Raw genomic sequence first — 13,607 nt, 5'->3', positions numbered from 1 at the left:
CATAAAATGAATGAATGTCTTAGATGATTCATTCAATCATTCATTTTCTGAAGCACTTTATCCTCACAAGGGTTGCAGGGGGTACTGGAGCCTATCCCCTGCTAACTTTCGGGCACGAGGCGGGGGACATCCTGAATTGGTGGCCAGGCAATTGCAGGGCACGGGGAGAAAGACAACCATTAACACACACTCATACCTAGGGGGAATTTAGTGTCCAACCAGCTTACCATGCATGTTTTTGGAATGAGGGAGGAAACCCACGCAGGCCTGGGGAGAACATGCAAACTCCACACAGGTGGACCGACCCGGATTTGAACCCAGGACCCCAGAACTGTGACGTGCTAACCACTGTCTTATATGATTTTTGCATATTTTGTGTCAGAAGCCTGCTATGGTTGTTCACAATGTTCACAGGAGGAGCTTCAATGTGGCCATGGTAGACGAGAATTCTCACACTCGCTCCTATCATCAGAGGTGGTCCTATGGTCCTAAATCATTAAAACTAGACATTAAAACCCACTGTTACAATGCAGCTCTAATTTAACGAATAATAGGAGCAAAATTGAATTCAAAGCTTTTTTCGAATCATTACTTGAATTAATCGAGTAATCATTTCAGCACTGATATTTTGTTTAAAAGGCAATCCAGTGGAATGAATATATAACTCTAAATGCCAACTTGACCCAATATTATAATCTCCATTACCGTTGAAAACTAATGTCTGAAAAGGTTACATTGATTTTGTTATCCACTATCACAAAATGATTATATAATGAAACATACAAAATAAATAATGAGAGCTTCATATGATGGCTGTTTAAAAACAAGAGTAGACATGCTTGCAATGATTCAGTCTATTTTTTGGAGTTAACAGTATTTACAATTAATGAAACACTACAAATGGTGAAATAAGGACTATGAGAAGAAAAGATTATGAGAATAGCCTGTCATATGTAACTGAACAGATTTAGGTAATAAGCTGAAAACACTGGCCAAATCTCTCACAACTATGCACGATGCAGAACTATGCAGGGACAATATTGCACATACAACAGTTTGTTCTTTCAGAACAGGTTTCTCAGTCATGCATAGATTAAGGGCTACAATATGTAAACAATTGAAATGCTAAAAGGTGCCTTCAACAACAAAGGTCCTTACTCAGTAAAACCTTCAAAGAAATAATGTGGTCATCTTGTGTTATGTAATCATGGTGTTGAAAGAAATATTTTGCAGTCTAAAACAAGGCAATTTCACAAAAAACAACAGGGTAGTAAATACGAAAAACCCCAACCCCCCAAAAAAATAAATAAATAAAAAGAACAGGCAACTAGCCTTTGCTTACCCTAACAGAAGATTACTATTTTTCTAATATCTGTCCTACTATTGAGTGTGTAACGAATATTTCAATGACCTCTGTGATTGTTAAACAACGTACACTGTAACAGGTAAGCGTCCACCAACCCTCAATCTTTACTGGGGTACAAACTTTTCCTTCTCAAAAATTAGCTCAACAGCTTCGGCCACATCCTGCACAATGTAACCTGGCTCAACCAGTGCTGGGTCAAAGCGAAAGTCTCGGTGACCGTGAAACACAGTCTCTTTGATGCAGCGACTCGCGTCAGATGGCACCTCTGCTGTGGGGTTGTAGACACCAGTGCAGACCAAGACAGACTTGCAGGAAGTGGCGGCAGGTACCGCAAACTCACTCTCCCACATGTTGTCAACAAAATCCTCTGTGGGCACTGTGGTGGCAGAGCCTGTGGCAGTAGCCATCTTGGCAATCGCTTTGGGGCCCTTTCTTGAAACTCTCACTTCCAGGGAGCGGTTGTACAAATTAGCGCCATAGATGTCAGTCATTAGATTATCCCTATAAATAACAGGGGATTATTCAGTACCTCTGGCAGTAGTAAATCATTTGTTAATTTTGATATCCAACAACAAGTAGAAAGTAATCATTATTACTTACTACTGCATTTATTCGAGTATAACGCGCACCCATAATTTGCGACTAAAAATTGGTAAAACATTTTATTTTTTTAGTTTTTCTCAGCTCACACCAAGGATTGCACCAGTACTGGTAACTGGCAAATGCTGAACACATGTCACCATGACAAAACATTTATTCACAACATATGGTATGGAAACCTGGCAAAACAAACTATACTAGCAATATGAACACAATTCTCAAATGGAATTTACAATTTTAAATCCTTAAAGACTAATTCATCATGATGATATTTAAAATATTTCAAAGTCTGATTGATCATCATCAGATTCACCAAACAATTGATTACATTCTTCTTGAGCAAGGATATCACGCTCCCTGAGGGGACTCGTTTCCCTGGAGCAACTTTTTTTTAATTTTTATAACCCTATATTACCCTATGAACTTGCCAAAGGATATTTAGAGAGGGCTGGCTTTTGTAAAAGAGGGTAGATTGTCGCCATCTGGCGGACAAAGACAGGTTCCATGTCTCCCATTATACATGCGACTGTTGAGGGGACTTTCCCGGGCAGAGGATAATGTTTCACCGGGATTCGTGTAAAGCGTGCACCAGAACTTTGCTTCAGTTTTTTGGTACACAATTTTGCGCGTTATACTCGAATAAATACAGTAATTAATTAGATAACTGTATATTAAAAAAATAATGGCATCAAAGGAATTTGCGTTATTGATATTATTGACGTGCAGTGTTGTAACTAGACATAAATAACCGAACAAACAAATTTAAATTAACTTGGATTAATATATACAGACACACTCAAACATACGTTTAATGTAACTTTACACAAAACAAAATTCTTATTTTGTTTTATTTTTTTTTTACCTTCGTTCTGGCCGGGTTCGTTTTTTGCAACGCCTCCACCCTGTTTGCTGTTGTATTCGCTTCAAAATATTCCGAAAATGATGCACACAGATGTCCTCACAATAGGATAACACACGACCACTTGCCAACGAGAAGTAAGTCTTGAATTAGCGATTGCTCCGCCAACGGGATCTAACATGCTTAGGGGGGGAAACGGGAAATGCAACCTCCTACCCATGTATTGATTGTGGGTAATGAAGTTTTATTCTGAGAAAGGGTGCCATTGGCAATCGGTGTTGTGTGCACGAGTATACTTCATTACCCAGAAAGCCCTCTTTTTTGCCAGCGCATGCGCGTTGTGCGTTTCCTGGTCAAAACTCGTCTGAATAAAATTGTTCAGTCCACATAGATATAGTAGTTATACACGAAAGAGATGCGGCAAAAAAAGACAGTGCGCTACAACGATAAACAGCCTCTCATGTCATGGCCACCTGGCTTGGTCGCATCTCGAAATTTTGATCGTATCGAAATTTTCGTCGTACCACAAGCATGTCGTACCACGAGGTACCACTGTACTATATTCCGTCTTAAACTTTTGCAGGCTGCAGTTCGTTGTTATTTTTTTTCGATGGCAAAATATCAGTATCACAGTCCTCTCGTCTTCGCTTGGAAGCCATGGCTACTGTACGTCTATGCTGCTTCAAAAATCTATCGAAACTACATCCACGTGACCTAAACAGATGTCACATCCGGTTACGTCACGTGGATGCAGTTTCGATTTGTGCCATCCTCAATCGGTGAATTTTAACTGAAAAAGCAAACGTAACGTTTCGAAACACCGATCGTGTCAGACATTGCTTGATTTTTTTTCGTCGTAGTTTTCATGGAAAATGCGGATTTCGTAATTTGCTATAAACTGTATAAACTGGCGTAGTAAATTACGGACAATTCTTAGAATTTGGTAGCTCTGCAAACATGTTTAAATGACAGCACTAATATATATATACATGAATAATTGTAAACAAAAAAACATACTTTCAGCACTATTGCGTTCAAATTGATATTATTTCGTTCTATAATTATATTCTGTTTTTATGAAACTACATATGACAATAAGAATAACAAATGGCTCCTTATTTACTTCAAAGTGACATCAAGTCTTGTGAATTACGAGGACCCGCGGTGAACATTCACTCCATGTTTTGGAGGAAGATAGCATCAAACTTCACATACATAAATGCCTCAGAAAGGCTTCCACCTTCTTTAAATTGTGAGATTAGTGAGCTCCAATGTATGGTTTGAAGTCGTTATCAACCATTACAATTTTCATTCCAGGGCGGCCAACTAGTGGCTTCATCACTTTTTATTAGGGGAAAAGATGAAATTTTTAGATTTCTGTGTCTATAAAAGTGGTGCGCCGCTTCCTTTAGAAATACTGTGGTGTTTTTTTATTTTAATATTATACAGACTTTTTTGTATGTCTTACCCTATAGCATAGAGGGATGTGATGGGATGCTTCCACTGCCTCTGCATAGCCTGCCCTCGGATAAGAAACTCCGCAAAATGGTAGGTCAGCTCACTTGGTTTCCCCATCAGAGCCTCATACTTGAGGTCTTTGCCTGTGATCTTCTTATATATATTCTCTAAGCACACGAGAAATGTGCCATGGCCAAATCTTGATCCAGAATAAGGGGAGAAAAACAGATTAACATTCTTTGAAACAATTAATCCTAATCAATGAAACTTGCTGAACCAAGACATTTATTTACCTTGGAGACTGTGCCTCGGCCATCCACATCAAATCCATGTTGCAAGCCAACAGCGGCAGGTGAGGTATATTTTGGGCTTGATGAAGGCTGCTGAGATTGCCGTTAGTGAGCAAAATATCAACGATGAGCTGTAGATTGGTCTCCCATCGAATTGGCTCCCCGAATAGAACCACCGCTGCATGGATGGAATTATATCAAAAAAAGAACTCTTGACAGCCTGGTATGATGAATAGATCATGAAAATGTGACATCAAAATTCCATAGGAAGATTTTTGAGGCCTTTTAGAGAAAAAATACTCACCCTCAACCTTAGGTAGGTTACCAACAGGAACAGACTGCAAAGAAAGGAAATTGACTCAATGAACATCATTCAAATTTATTTTTAGATACCCATGTAATGACTGGGATTTTGAAACAAAAACAAAAATAAAGTGCTGTATGTCATGCACACCACCAGTCTTAAAATATTATTAGAACAACAAATTAAAACATTTAAAGCCTATTTTACTGTACTTTACCATTTTGTCAATATAATGAAGCATGGAAAAAAAAGGATTTTTAGGTGTTTGCTCTCAAAAGTTTGAGAAGCACTTTTATAGAATAAACGAATATTGTAAGTAATTGATAGAGGGTCGCCAAGGCAACAATTGATAAGGGCCTATCTTACTGTCAAAAAACTCACAGAAACTGCCACAGTTGATCAGTGTTTGTGACTTCAGGAGGAATTCAGGAGACCAAAAAAATTGGTTTTGCTCTTATCAGGGTTTATGCCTTGCAAAGAGCAATTTACACGGAAGTCACTGTTATGTCGCCATGGTGCGCAGGCTCTGCCACACAGTCTCTCAGTCATCTAATATAGTGGGTCAAATGATGTTATGCAATCGTTGTGATCATCTCACCGGTAGTTTCGGTCTCCTGTTGTGGTCCACCATGTCTAAAAGTGGGAATGATTCTCTCAGCATGTCAATACTGATGACGTTATTGAAACCAAGACTGGGGAAAGAATAATCAGGGTACACAGCAATAAAGCTACCCTTATTTAAACACTTTACAAGCCCAAAAATATGATTGTTACTTTTTTGCAATTTCCAGAACAGGTCCTTGACCGGAAACCAGCACACACTTGTCATGGAATTTCTTGAACATCCTCAATGGACTGTGAGACATAATGACTTGATCTTGTGTGATCTGTAACATGGATAAATATTCTAAGGTTAATTGTGTGGGCAATAATAAACTACACAATAATTACAGCACCATGTTTGGATGAACAATCAACATACTTGTACTCCAAGAATGTGTGAAAGCTGATCTGCTTTTGTTTGCCTTAGACAATTCCCTGCATTTGTCACGAAAACCAGTGGCACCACAAACTGTCCTCGTGAATCCACCAACTTCTCAAATGCCTTTTTAGCAGCAGGGATCAGCGTTCTTCCCCGAAGGAGCACGCCATCAATGTCAAACAATACACCAAAGCTTGGCTCCGGCAGCTATGAAAAAAATAACATACTAAGAATCACTTTGTATGAAGTTGTTAAAACAATGGCCCCCTTTATTCAAAATACATCACATTATCTTTATTATGAAATGTACTGTGATCTATTACAAATTGCTGACAAATATTGGTAGGCTTTTTCAGTATTTTGAGATGTCCAAAATGATATGTACATACACACTTCATTAATGAATAAAGTATTTAATATATATAGTATAGCATATAAGTTATTCTTATGATGAACTTGTACACCCAGTGACAAAAGTGTGCAGTTGGTTACAAGGAGAAATTAGTGTGATAACATAGTACAGATCCGAGAGTCCTAGATTCATCACCTGCTATTACTACTAGGCTGATGTCCCATTTTCCACGCAACAGGTCATGAGTTAAGTATTTTAATAATGCACGGCAAATTCAGATGCTGGCTTGCAATTTTTATAATATGGTCCCATTTCGTGTCACAGTATTATGGAACTGCTTTTATGTATTATAATAGCTCCCTTGCCTTTCAAATGATGGATGGTAAGCAGGTGGCAAAATAAGTGAAGCAAACATACCGCTTCCAGAATTAAGTTTTTCCCGAGCAATGTCTGACTTTTTCGTGGCACTACTCTGAGAAAGGATAAGGAACAAATCAGTGTGGACGGCCTGGCGGATGAGTGGTTAGCGTGTCAGCCTCACAGAGGGGGACATGGGTTCAAATCCAGGTCGTTCCAGCTGTGTGGAGTTTGCATGTTCTCCCCGGGCCTGCGTGGGTTTTCTCCAGGTACTCCAGTTTCCTCCCACATTACAAAGACACGCATGGTAGGCTGATTGGACACTCTAAATTGCCCCTCGGTATGATTGTGAGCGTGGATGGTTGTTTGTCTCCTTGTGCCCTGCGATTGATTGGCTAGCCACCAATTCAGCCTCTGGCCCTAAGTCAGCTGGCATAGGCTCCAGCACCCCCCATTACTCTAGTGAGGATAAAGCGGTTCATAAAATGAGATGAGAGAGAACAAATCAGTGCATTCTACACAGGTCACCAAAGCAGGTTAATATACTGAAAGATAGACCTAACAGCCTACAGCATATTAGATATACATTTATTCAATTTAGCACATGATATAAAGTGTAAATAAAATAAGGGTGTAAAAATGTGTCGATACGGTAATACATCACAATACTTTGAATCGCAGGACGATATCGATATGCTCCCGCCAAAATAAAATATATGTCAAGGAATCAAACTACAATCTATATCACCTTGAATCACATTGATTGGCTTTTTGTATTTCAAATTTGTAATACTGGTTGTAGGAAGCAACAGAATCCGCATCCTTAGACTGAAACGCTTGAGTGACATGGTGGAACATATTGCTGCGCTGCGCCAAAATAACTTTGCCGTCACTGTCGCTTGTTTTGGGGTAGAGTGACATGTCCTCTTGTTGTGGTCCCCGCCAGGGAACATGCCAAAATGTTTACACGTAAATTTAAACGAAACGTCGGCTAAATACGAATGGGAATTTGAACAAACCCAGAGTCGCCTTGTCAAAAGCTTATTGTTATTAGGCAGAGACCGAACTCAGTAGCGGCTCCAACCGTACCTTGTTGCTATTAGTTCCGCAAAACCCGCAGCGAGAACCGACAACCGCAGCAATTGGTCTCGCGTGACGGCTGCCCCGGGAGCACAGTTCCCGGTACAACGGCAGGAGTCCCCTCATTGTACTATCGTCTCGCTGACCTAGAAGAACGACTGGGCGTGGAAGAGACAGCTAGCTTCGGTCACTTGTTTTCGCATCTGACGTTCTCTCCTCTAATGTGACTCGGCGAGGCCCTGTAATGTCACGTGACGTCGAGTGATCCAACCAGAAGAGGGGGCGGAACCCATGCTAGCCCCACCCCTGGTTTGAACAAACAGCTCATATGTAGAGCTCTGCAGCCATTTTAGAGATAGGACAATACATACGGGTCTTCGTGATATAATGTGTGTTAATCCTAACGTGTAGTTCACTCATCACACGTGACCTAAAGGCTACCTTTTGTGTCGAATCACTCCCCCCGCTCGGGTTCTTCATTTTGGTGCATGGAATGTGCTGCTTGCTTCTTGTTTGTGGCAGTGGAAAGAATTTGGCAGTGGCTCCTTAGCCGGTAACTGGTCAACTAGTCCCAGGGACTATTTAGCCCATTTGACCGGTTACCGGCTAAGGTGCCACTGCCTATTGCATTTTGATACAGCTGATACCAGGCTATTTGTGTCTGTCATAGTACTAGTGTAGAACTATATTCACACTATACAAGTAATGGTGAGTTTATTTTACAAATTCAAGTCTCATCCGACTTCACTAGAAAACTACTGGGCATTTATTTCTAGTCTAAAAAAATGCCCACTACTTCACTATTTAACAAGTCCCAAAAATGAACTCTAGCTGGTCCTTATGTTCATTGCACTAGTAAACCGGTGGAATGAAAAAGTTCAACTAGGGGGGATATTGCAGCTTGCTTAGAAACTAGTTTACTAGTAGTCATACTAGTGAACTAATCCAGGGTTTCCCAACCGGTGTGCCGTGAGCAATGAAGTGTGCTGTAAGAATTTACAAGCATTATAATATTCAGAGAGAAAAATCTTAATATTACCTGATTAAAATCGAACTATGATGAGATTAGAATGAAAATAGGACAAACATTACATCAGATTTTACCATTACAAGATTCAAATCGTTAAATGTTGAAATTTAAGTGTATTTTGTTGCTTATTTTTTGGTAACATGAAACTGAAGTTTCACGGGCTTCAACTTTTGTTGACGTTGTATGACCACAAAACTTCTTTGCGTAATGTTAGGAGATTGAAGTAATATTGGGAGTAAAAAAAGTAATGAGATATAAGTTGTTCTCGTTTATACGTTACGGGAAGTTGTTTGGTTTCAAGGCATCAACTTTTGGCGAAGTAAAGTTTGTGAGCACAACATTCCTTTTCACACCATATTAGATAATTTAAGAAATATTGGGAGTAAGTCATTAAATTATGAAATTAAATGTTACATTACGTGAACCTAAAGTTGTTCGGCCCGTTAGACATCAACTTTTGGTCTGTGTAAAAAATTAGGAAATTTGGGGGGGGTTCATATAATTCCTGTTGATAAAACTTTGATGAGAACAATTTTATATTAGGCGATAGTTTTAAATTAGAATATTCTCAGACGGTGGTATGCCTTGAGATTTTTTCAATGCAAAAAGTGTTCCGCAGCTCAATAAAGGTTGGGAAACACTGAAGTAATCAAGTTTTTAAGATTGCTAACTAGTGGAGTGTAAATCTACTTGAACTGGTAAACAGGTAGGTATTTTGTATTTGTGCACGATGTCTACTAGTGGGACTATTTAAAGCCAGCAGTGACATTAATGTGGAATAATAGGTCAAAGGTTTTACCATTGAAGAATAACTTGTTGGCATCTTATCAAGAGAAGTTGCACTGTAGTGTTTGACAGTGAAACAGGACTATGAGCTCAAAATGAATACAGTATGGCAAATAATTCAAACAGATATCTCCGTGCTCCTCCAGCTTTATTGATAGTTTAAAATTACATTGCTATTTTCTAGGACTTCAGTTGCACTTTCCTTCCGACTTAAAAACTGAGTACAAGCAAATGGTCTTTATACAGTAGTCTAAGTGATATTGTACAAAAATAACATTTTTGATTTCTGTGAAAACATCCCACTCCGAAATAACTCCAAATTACCTTTTCTGTCAACTGCTCATGGTGTTTCAAATTTACCTTGATAAAAAGAACATAATTCCGAGGCCATTTTAAAAGAAATATCTACCTTGGCCTTGCAAGTTGTTTTTAAATTGTAAACAGATTTCTGTAATAGAACTTGCTCCTTTGATACCTTCAAAATGCTTTTTTTCCTTTGGAAGAGAAAATATTGTCAGTGCCTACTTAGCTGCGTGTAGTGCTGAAATGCATCATGATATGAAATGTTTCCATGTCATTCTCTCTTGGCCAACTCAACCCACTAAAACAAACCAAAATATAACCATACATTGGAAGTTCAGTTTCCGTTTACTCCCTTTTATCTCGACATGTTCTTCACTCCAACGAGCTCAGAGGTCCTACAGATTCCCATGTTTAGTCCCATTGATTCATCTCTGATCGCCAGTGGCTTGGAAAGGGGAGGGGATCCTTTAAGAAAGCATTAGACATAACACCGCTACCAAACTAAAACATTTTTGTGTTGAATGCAGAAAGATTTTGTTTCACCCCTTTCATTACATATCGAGAGGCTCACTGGCCCGGGACTAGCCTCTGTTGGCCAACCTTTTGGCCAGTGAAGAGGATTCAGAGAAAAATAATACAACCAACCATCAATCTGAAAAAAAAGGAGGGGCAACAGAGGGCACCGATTACGCGGTGTCTTCGCAGGTGCACTCTTTTGCCAGGTGGCCCGCCTTTCCACATTTGTAGCAGTTGGTCTCGCTGGATTTAGTGCAATGCACTGCGACGTGACCAATCTCTCCACACCTGCAAGAGACAAACAGCTTAGTTAGAATCAAGTACAAGACCAGTGGTCGACAACAATCCCTCGCAGGACACATGCACCTCGCCCTTACACACTCCCTGTGGATATCGAGTTCAATTCAATCATATTTTGCTAGTGGCCCGTTGCATGTCCCTTTGTCAATTAATGGCTCTTGAAATTGCATTAAAGCCAGGCAATATTTTCCTACAGAATTTAAGGCAATTTTCACTGACCCGGCCAGTCTATACACAATTTCCAGAAACATCTGAATGCGATGGAATGATTTAGTGGTTAGCCTGCCTGCCTCAGAGTTCTAAGAGTGTGGCTTCAATCCCCGGTGGGTTTTGACTTTCCTTTGTGGAGTTATCGTGTTGCCCCGATGCCTGTTTTTTTTTTTGAGTACTCCATTTTAACCGCAGATCCCGAAAACGTGAATGGTAGGCTGGTTGAACATTCTAAATGGTTCCTAACTGAGTGTGAAGGTGAATGATTTTTTTTCCTCTTGTGCCCTGCGATTGGTAAGAAAGCCCACGACCCTTGTGTTGATAAGTGATACCGAAAATGAATATATGAAGAATTTCAGAAGATGGGGAGATCATAGACGTGGAGCATCTTGCACCTGGCACTGTAGTAGCCCTGCCTATTTGCTTGCCAATGTTGGGGAGATAGACGAAGATCTTCCGATACAAAATGAACGTGGGATTGAAAATTAATCTGGAATTAGTCCATTCAATTCTCAACAGATTTGCAGATTTAAAAAAAATTGAACGCCAAAAGCTTGTGCTATCAATTGTATAGTGTAAATGTATATTTTTGTCAAATGTAAACTCTTTTAAGAAAGCATGCTGTTTACTTGCAAAAAAAATAAACTTATTTAGTATGGAGGGGGAAAAATATCATGGTCAATGGTATTACATAGGCACATACAAACATACATAAATATACATATATTTGTCCCAGTCAGATTATTTTTTTCGATGCCAAAACTAATGCACAATGGGAAAGAATGGTTAACACTCACCTGTAACATTTCACCTTGTCACAGAGCTTTTGGATGTGGCCAAAACCTCCGCAGGAGTAGCACTTCTGTTCGTTGGCGTCGCAGTCACGGGCCATGTGACCAGACTTTCCACAGGTGTAGCAGAGTTGCTCCCTCTCCTTTTTGGGCTCCTTGCAATCGCGAGAAATGTGGCCAGTCCTATGGCAGTTGTAGCACGCTGAGAAAGCAAGGAGGGAGGGAGTGAAAGTGTCAACATATAACAGGCACAAACTGATATTGCGCTTTAATGGTGTAATCAAAACGCCAGTTGCCATCTCAACTAAGCAGAGGGCATTGCTCACCATCTTCAGTATGGTCACAGTCCCTTGCTATGTGGCCTATGTCACCACACCGATAGCAGGTCATATCTGTTGACATCCAAAAGACAGTTTAGATATTAAAACAGTAGAAACTACAAAGAGATAACCGTTAACTTCTTGCATGTAAAGCATAAAAACAGTTTATTTCAATGTATTGCTGGTCTGGCCTAAATAAAATAGTACCCTTGCATCGTCCCCTGCCTCGTCCACGTCCTCGTGAACTGCTACCGCACACATTGGGGCAATGTTTGATCCAGTGCCCTGAGCGGCCGCATCCAAAGCACTCGCTGCTGCAGTTCATCTCCATGGCCTAAGCAGAAAAACATGTGAATACGAGCCCCGACATTCACACAGATGCCACTTGGAAAACAATTGCATTTCACTGCTGGGAATCCAACTTTTGGTTTAAGCTTTTGAATTTGGGAGAAAAAAAAAGATTTATGCATCTGGGATCGAAACAAAAGTCAACATCTAGGATGCTACATCCTAGTATTGGGCTTTCTAATCTACAGCCACCAAGGGTTTTTATTCAAGTGAGGATTTTGCCTTCATCTACAGCTATCCAACTAACTTACAGGATGGAATCATGTTGTGATTGCCATTTGACGAACTTCGCTTTGCTGATGGTGCTGAAGACATGATGTCAGGAAAACACGAGGGTTAATCTGTCAATCAAGCACCCCATTTTAAGTACCTAGAAGTGAACGTAATAAATGAAATTTTGGCAGGCATCTTTTTGACCTTTTTCGCAAACAAAAAACGTGTTGCTTCAAACTCAGGTTAAAGTATGCTTGCATACCAAGTGAGTAGAGCCCCTAAAAACTGTTTAGATACAATTCAAACGCGTTTTAAACTCAGCGCGTTCAACGGAAAGCATCATTCTAGGCTGAGAGCACGCCGTGTAATTTTAATATGCGCCAACCTCTATTGATTAGAACTTTGATTACGACTAAGATAACAGGAATAGTTTGGTTTTAAGATTTGTTAGAGCATGAATTCTAGTAATAAGGGTATTCGACGATGCTGGAAAACAATGCTAAAGGGTGAAGCTATGCTAACGTGGGCCTGGTCACGTTGATGTTGCTGCGTAGCAGCGAGACACCAGAGCATCCTGCTAACAAGGCTAGCACTCCACCGCACTATCATGACCAAAGATCCACGCTTTAGTCGACGATATAGCTTCCGTCTTGAACAAGAAAAATGTATAAACGCCATGAAGCCAAGTAAATAACTTCCACGCTTGATTTCTCTTTAGTTCTAGCGGCAATATACCTACAAAAATCGACATTTCCCGCGCGGAAAAAAACACGCTAAAATCGTTGTGATGGCCCGCTATGAGTAGGTCCGACTAAGGTCCCGATGCTCCGCAAATGAGCTCAAACCGAAAAAGAAAGCACACAAGTGCAACATTCCCTAGGCAAATTACATCATGCTCGTTATAACTTCAATATCGGTATAAAGTAAAACATACACAGTCGGCTGTGTGGGTTTATTTCTTACCTCGCTAGCTGTAAAGCTCTGTCAGTGTTTACGCCACCTTCTTTGCGCTACATGCGGTGTGAGCATGAGCAGGAGTTCCTGAATTGTCATTCACGGAAACCAGTGAAAATCTACGCAATGATTGGTTGAGCGCTGTCTGAACAGCCAATCAAACACGAGGATGACTGGACACCGCCTCT

General features: G+C 40.1%; 2 protein-coding genes across 3 annotated transcripts; both read right to left on the bottom strand.

Annotated features, from left to right (window-relative positions):
* Window positions 1-794: 794 nt before the first annotated feature.
* LOC144071717 (haloacid dehalogenase-like hydrolase domain-containing 5) lies at window positions 795-7,891 on the bottom strand. Its single transcript, XM_077597058.1, has 8 exons — window positions 7,658-7,891; window positions 5,860-6,066; window positions 5,652-5,764; window positions 5,476-5,569; window positions 4,878-4,911; window positions 4,577-4,751; window positions 4,294-4,482; window positions 795-1,867 (listed from the first exon to the last, which is right to left on the bottom strand). Exons 1-8 carry the CDS (start codon window positions 7,772-7,774, stop codon window positions 1,471-1,473), a joined length of 1,326 nt encoding a protein of 441 aa, XP_077453184.1. The 5' UTR covers window positions 7,775-7,891; the 3' UTR covers window positions 795-1,470.
* A 1,704-nt stretch (window positions 7,892-9,595) lies between these two features.
* Window positions 9,596-13,607, bottom strand: cnbpa (CCHC-type zinc finger, nucleic acid binding protein a). 2 transcript variants are annotated; one of them, XM_077604367.1, is made up of 6 exons: window positions 13,429-13,607; window positions 12,504-12,622; window positions 12,112-12,238; window positions 11,911-11,976; window positions 11,591-11,786; window positions 9,596-10,571 (listed from the first exon to the last, which is right to left on the bottom strand). In XM_077604367.1, the coding sequence occupies exons 3-6, from the start codon at window positions 12,233-12,235 to the stop codon at window positions 10,454-10,456; spliced, it is 504 nt and encodes a 167-aa protein (XP_077460493.1). In that variant the 5' UTR covers window positions 12,236-12,238; window positions 12,504-12,622; window positions 13,429-13,607; the 3' UTR covers window positions 9,596-10,453. The 2 variants fall into 2 exon arrangements, with proteins under 2 accessions (XP_077460493.1, XP_077460482.1); XM_077604356.1 differs by lacking the exon at window positions 12,504-12,622 and having other exon boundaries at window positions 13,429-13,589.

This window comes from Stigmatopora argus, chromosome 1, assembly GCF_051989625.1.
Source record: "Stigmatopora argus isolate UIUO_Sarg chromosome 1, RoL_Sarg_1.0, whole genome shotgun sequence".
Taxonomy (NCBI): Eukaryota; Metazoa; Chordata; class Actinopteri; order Syngnathiformes; family Syngnathidae; genus Stigmatopora; species Stigmatopora argus.
The sequence above is the reverse complement of the archived record's forward strand: the minus strand, read 5'-3'. Positions and strand labels throughout refer to the sequence as shown.